Genomic DNA, 6,623 nt, shown 5'->3' with positions numbered 1-6,623 from the left:
TTTGCAGAAACACTGTATATAAATGAATAAAAAGTAATAAAAATAATCTAATATATTTAATTCTTGTATCAACTTGTACAGTGGTGCAGTGCTAGATTAAGTCATACAAAGAGTGTGAATTCTGTTTTAATACAGTTGCAATGTCCTTCATTACTGCAGTAATAACATGTCTAAATTAAAGACTGTGTCTGCGTTGGCTTTGATGTTTCTGGACACGTTTGGACTTCCTCCTGGCTCCAGATGTGCTGGTGGGCAGAGGGAACAGCCGGTCCCAAAGTTGCATGCGTTCCTGGTAGTACAAGCCCTGCTTCATCGTCAGGTCCGAGCCAATCTCCAGGTATGCTGGATTTGAAAGATCGAGTGTTTTCCAATCGACATTAACAAGGTCAGTTTTCTCTGATGTGGGATTCCTATAACAATAAACACAAGAAGTTTTCTATAATTGTAGTTACATTATACTATCAATACTACAAGGAACAAAAAATGTTACACTATGTTTTTAAAAAGTTATTTTAACAGTCAATAAAAATGTTGCATAAATGTAAACTAATTAGCATATCGAACAGTGGCCATATGTCATTTCCTTCTTCATACCAACTGCCAATGTACATCTACATCTACAATTTAGAGTATACTATGCTCTAGAATATGCTATATAGTGTGTGGCACCAAATACTTTTCATGGCACTATTCATTAAAGTTTCTTCCTGTTACAGTTACAGCCACAGTCCATACATGTGAACAATTATCTCTGTGTAAGCTGCTATTCCCCTAATTTCATTTTCACCATCTCAGTGGGAGTTGAATGTGAGAGGGAAGAAGATTATTGTTTAATGTCTAACATATCATTAAGAGACGAAGCACAAGCTCAGATTTTGGAAGGATGGGGAAATAAATTGACTATGCCCTTTCAGAGGAATCATCCCAGCATTTGCTTTAAGCAATTTAGGGAAATCACAGGAAACCTAAATCTGGATGGCCAGATGGTGGCTGGAAATGTTGTCCTCCCATGTACATGCCATGCCTTACTGCTTTGCCACCTTGCTCAGTAGGAGTGGAGTGTGAATGATGTAAAATGGTAGTACCATGGATCAGCTTTTCCATCTTGTTTTGTACATTGCTGTGACATGTGTAGTCTTCAAAATGCTGTGACACCTGTGCTCTTCTAAATACTGTAAAGAGTTCTTTGGTCAATGGACAGCCAATACTCCTGAAGAAACTGCAGAGATCCTAATAGAGACTTCACTTGGTCCTGGGGTTTTGCTCAGTTTTAGCTACTCTATTAACTCTCGAGTGGACGCACCATTTTTCGTAACATGAGCAGGCGCACAGTGTACTTTATACAAATGTAAAGAATAGCTGTCTTTATATTACCAAGGTGAACATGTATGTGAAAAATCACAGTTTAATAAAACAGCAATAAAATGAAATTACATTATATGAGCTAAAGCACTGTATAAGTAAATAACAAAATAAACTTTCGTTATATCACTCTGTTGCCGCTTACAAGTGTTACCCCACAATAACGACCCTCTTGAAGCATAAAACAGCACAACTGCATCAGATCCCATCTAAATGCTTATTCTTTTACTAATTATCTCATTGAGAACTGCTTCATTGTGAGACTGTGCTGCTACCTTGTAATCTGGGTCATTTTCTTGTATGAATTGTACATTTTTTTCTCACCTAGCTCGCTGTTTTACACTAAGAGGCCAAAGAAACTGGTACACCTGTTGAATATCGTGCAGGGCCCCTGCTAGCACACAGAAGTGCTGCAACATGACGTGGTATGGACTCGACTAATGTCTGAAGTAGTGCTGGAGGGAATTGACACCATGAATCCTGCAGGGCTGTCCATAAATCCGTAAGAACACAAAGGTGTGGAGATCTCTTCTAAACAGCATGTTGTAAGGCATCCCTGATATGCTCAATAATGTTCATATCTAGGGAGTTTGGTGGCAGTGAAAGTGTTTAAGCTCTGAAGGATAGTGTTCCTGGAGCCACTCTGTAGCAATTCTGGACATGTGGGCTGCTCAGCATTGCAATCTGCAGCAATTTGCAGAAGGGTTTCACTTCCGTCATGATCCATTTCAGTCGTCGTTGGTCCCGTTCTTGCAGGATCTTTTTTCCAGCCACACTGATGTCAAAGATTTTATGTTTTACCAGATTCCTTACATTCGCGGTATGCTTATGAAATGGTCGTATGGGAAAATCCCCACTTTTTCGCTGCCTCAGAGATGCTGTGCCCCATCACACGTGCGGCGACTATAACACCACATTCAAACTCACTTAAACCTTTATAACTTCCCATTGTAGCAGCAGTAACCAATCTAATAACTGCTCCAGACACTTGTTGTCTTATATAGGCACTAATGAACAAAGCGCCGTATTCTGCCTTTGAACACGCATGTCTGTACCAGTTTCTTTGGTGCTTCAGCGTATATTACTGATGCCCCCTGGGACATAAAACAGCTTATCACTGTGTTAGCTGAAGCAATACTGATGGAATAGATGTGGTCTCGCAATGGAACAGTACAAGACAATGTTGTTTATAGTTGGCGCACTTTGTACATAGGTGCACCTGCTGGAGGCTTAAAGTGCAACATGTTGTCATACAATCTGAACTATGATGTAACTTGGATTTTCTCATTTATTTGCTGGACCGTAAAGAAAGAAGATACATCAACTGAAAAAAGAGAGAAAGAGAGTAATATGTGCTTCTGGCAGTCAAATACCATTTTTCACATAACTAATCTCACAACTAACCATGTTCTTTTAACATCTCATCTCAGTTTCAGGCCTTTCCTTCCTTCCTTCCTTCCTTCCTTCCTTCCTTCACTATTGATGCCTTGGTTTCCTGTCATTTGATTTCTCTGCTTCAGTCTGTTCATACGGAATGTCTTTCTTTTCTGGAAACCCAGTGTGACATGTCATGTTATTTTTCCATACAAACTGTACTAATCTTTTAACTTTATACTAGATAACATTGTAGTGAGCAGCTCATTAGATTCCAATTTCAATAAAAGTTTTCCATTTAAGAGGGCAGTGTTATCATGTTGAAATATACCATTGTTTTCTTAACATGCACCTTCACATGACAAGGCAATTACCTGACACCTCTAGGACATGATTAATCAACAGCTATACTGTTTGTGCCTACACCAGAATGACCTAAAAACATTGCAGATATGCTTTTAAATCGTTGAAAGTAGCTTTTGAAGTAATTAAAAGTGACAATAAATTTATCAGAAACATAGACAGGATGTCAAAAAAATATATAACATCCTAATAAAAACAGCTGAAAATTGTTACTCTTTGTCCATAGAAAAAGAATAAACCAATAAATTATTCTGTAAGTGAAAGTTAAACTTGTAGAAGCACTTCAAAGGTATCAAGAATACTGACTTTGTAACATATATACACGTGTTAAAATTACCAAACTATCAGTTTAATAAGCCACGGCTGCAAATACTAACACGAATTATTTACAGATGAATGGAAAAACTGGTAGAAGCCGACCTCAGGAAGGATCAGTTTGAATTCCGTAGGAATGTTGGAATACGTGAGGCAATACTGACCCTACAACAAATCTTAGAACATAGATGAAGGAAAGGCAAACCTACATTTTCTAGCATTTGTAGACTTAGAGAAAGCTTTTGACAATGTTGACTGGAATACTCTCTTTCAAATTCTGAAGGTGGCAGGGATCAAATACAGGGAGCGAAACACTATTTACAATTTGTGCAGATACCAGACAGCAGTTATAAGAGTCTGGGACCATGAAAGGAAAGCAATGCTTGGGAAGGGAGTGAGACAGGGTTGTAGTCTATCCCCAATGCTATTTAATCAGTATATTGAGCAAGTAGTAAAGGAAACAAAATAAAAATTTTGAGTAGGAATTAAAATCCATGGAGAAGAAATAAAACCTTCGAGGTTTGCCGTTGAGGCTGGCAGAGATAGCAAAGGACCTGGAAGAGCAGTTGAATAGAATGGACATGTCTTGAAATGAGGATATAAGATGAACATCAACAAAAGCAAAATGAGGATAATGCAATGTAGTCAAATTAAATCAAGTGTTGCTGAGGGTATTAGATTAGGAAATGAGACACTTAAAGTAGTAGATGAGGTTTGCTATTTGGGGAGCAAAATAACTGATGATGGTCGAAGTAGAGAGGATAAAAAATGTTGACTGGCAATGGCAAGGAAAGCATTTATGAAGAAGAGAAATCTGTTAACATCAAGTATAGAAAGTGTCAGGAAGTCTTTTCTGAAAGTATTTGTATGGCGTGTAGCCATGTATGGAAGTGAAACCCGAACAATAAATAGTTTAGACAAGAGGAGAAAAGAAGCTTTCAAAATGTGGTGCTACAGAAGAATGCTAAAGATTAGATGGGTAGATCACATAACTAATGAGGAGGTACTACATAGAATTGGGAAGAAGAGGAATTTGTGGCACAACTTGACTAGAAGAAGGGATCGGTTGGTAGGACACATCCTGCATCAAACCAGTCTGTGAACTGAAGACCACGACGACAACAACATATATATATATTTGTTCCAAGTTATAAGAAGTCATAATACATACTTTCCATCATATAAACCAGCTAATTATAAAACTGCACATTTTATTCAGATGAACTATGTACAAAATATCAGCTTCTGCATCTATGAATTGAGCAACTCACCCATGTTTGATGAAGTTTGCCCACATTTTTGTCATTCTTTTAACTGTTGTGTATTCAGGATCAGTTTTAACAAATTCTGGGAACATTGCTGAGATGTAGAACAAATAAATGAGATCATCATGATGTGAAACACCTGTCAGAGGAAGAAAGGAAATCATTAACAGGAAATTGATTGTAAATAGAATATGAAGAATGTTCTATAATATTGTTGTCAAAGCTGTTATATGTATTTTACTTCTAACAAAACCGAAAATTGTCTATTGACAGAAATTTGTCATAGATATTCATTATCGCTACCTATATATCATTGAAGGGAGGTGTTTACCATATGGTGTTTCTGTTCCTGGTGTATACACCCAGCTGTATCTCCCTGCATACATGAAGTGGTAATAATACACAGGTGCTGAACTCTTCTGAGCAACTATCTTGGCAGCGCGATCGACTGGGAATATGACAAGTGAGTCAGAGTATGCCTGTAAAAGTGAAGCAGAAATAAGAATAGACCACAAGAATTATAATTCTATCACAACTAAAGAAGTATAAACAAAGTACAGTTTATTTGACTACAAGCTGACAAGATTGGAGTCACACTGAAAAAGTTTCATCTGGGAGTAGAACTACATTACAATAAAACATAATATGTGATTGTTTAGCTACTAAATCAGATCACTGATAAAGTCTACCTGAAATAATGGACAAAATTTAAAACTGTGTTTTGTATCTTGTTGCATTTTAGAAGAATTTAATGAAAACTTCATCAGATACAATTACAGCTGTTCCAGTGCAGTTGTATACCTGTCTCTCCAAACCTGCCTAATTTTCTGTATCATAAATGTCATATTATGTTAGAACATTCTCAATTTAAGTTTGATCCTCGGTATTATCATCTGTTTGAATCGAAGTTCATAAATATTTTTATTTTCCTCATGATTTTTTTTCACATTTATAGAGAGCATACAGGGGAGGATAACAGCAGGAACATTGGTACCTGACTCACAAATGAGTAGTTCAGATCCAGCCACTCAACACCAGAGTTTGAAATCAGGAAAGCAGTTCAACAACTCAAAATGGCTCTCTGTTGTTCTCTATCCTCTTTTACAGCACCCTCCCATTTTCTGTTACTATTCTGAGTTATCTATCAATTAAAATCTATCTCCCATTTTGCAGTTTTAATTTCATTAAAAGTATGGTGACTGTTTCCTCATTTACTGTTGACCTATCTTCCCCCCCCCCCCCCACCCCCCACCCCACCCCCCACCCCACCCCCATCAATGGTCTGTTCTTGTTCAGTTTATCTCACATTTCTTCAATCAGCATCCCAGCTCTGAATGTTATAAGACTTTATTGTTTTTTTCTTATTTTTCAATTATGTTTTATCAGTTTCTGGTAGTTAGTTACTGATATTCAAAAATCGTATTTGATTATTGGTTCATTTTTATCACAGTCTCTTTTCCTTCATCATGTATCTCTTTTCATGAAGTGCTTCGTCTGCTTTACAATTGCGTCTAGCTTCTATAGTCCTCAATGCATATTTTTCCTCCTGTTTTGATATATACTGATGAAGGACTTAAAAAACACTTTTATTAATCACCAAAAATCTGCTGCAAGGACATATTCTTTATTGTAAAGAATAGTTTAGATCAGAAGATTATCTTTTGTTAACTTATTTACAGGGTGTAGCAGAAAGGTATGTTCAAGCTTTCAGGAAACATTCCTCACACATAGAGGAAGAAAATGTGTTACTTGGATGTGGGTCCAGAAAAGCTTTATTTCCATGTTTGAGTTCATTTTCCACAGCATGGATAAGTTTCTCTGTTGAGCCTGGGCTGAGGCTCTAACTGTCACCAACAATGCCAGCCCAAAAGTTGTTGATAACGTAGTTGCACAATTTCACAAGGATTCTTGATAGCCCACACATGCTGATTGTGAGAATTTGCA

At 37.2% G+C, this 6,623-nt stretch overlaps 1 protein-coding gene across 1 annotated transcript in view; it reads right to left on the bottom strand.

The window, feature by feature from the left end:
- Positions 1–37: 37 nt before the first annotated feature.
- The window catches only part of LOC124596080 (esterase E4-like), a 43,614-nt gene continuing 37,028 nt past the window's right edge, over positions 38–6,623 (bottom strand). Inside the window, exons 8-10 of the mRNA XM_047135063.1 lie at positions 5,011–5,158; positions 4,686–4,818; positions 38–410 (exon numbers count right to left, since the gene is read on the bottom strand). Of these exons, the coding sequence (XP_046991019.1) occupies positions 176–410; positions 4,686–4,818; positions 5,011–5,158 (516 nt within the window). The 3' untranslated portion in view covers positions 38–175. The remainder of the gene's footprint in view (positions 411–4,685; positions 4,819–5,010; positions 5,159–6,623) is intronic.

The sequence above is a fragment of the Schistocerca americana genome, chromosome 2, assembly GCF_021461395.2.
Source record: "Schistocerca americana isolate TAMUIC-IGC-003095 chromosome 2, iqSchAmer2.1, whole genome shotgun sequence".
Lineage (NCBI taxonomy): Eukaryota > Metazoa > Arthropoda > Insecta > Orthoptera > Acrididae > Schistocerca > Schistocerca americana.
The sequence above is the reverse complement of the archived record's forward strand: the minus strand, read 5'-3'. Positions and strand labels throughout refer to the sequence as shown.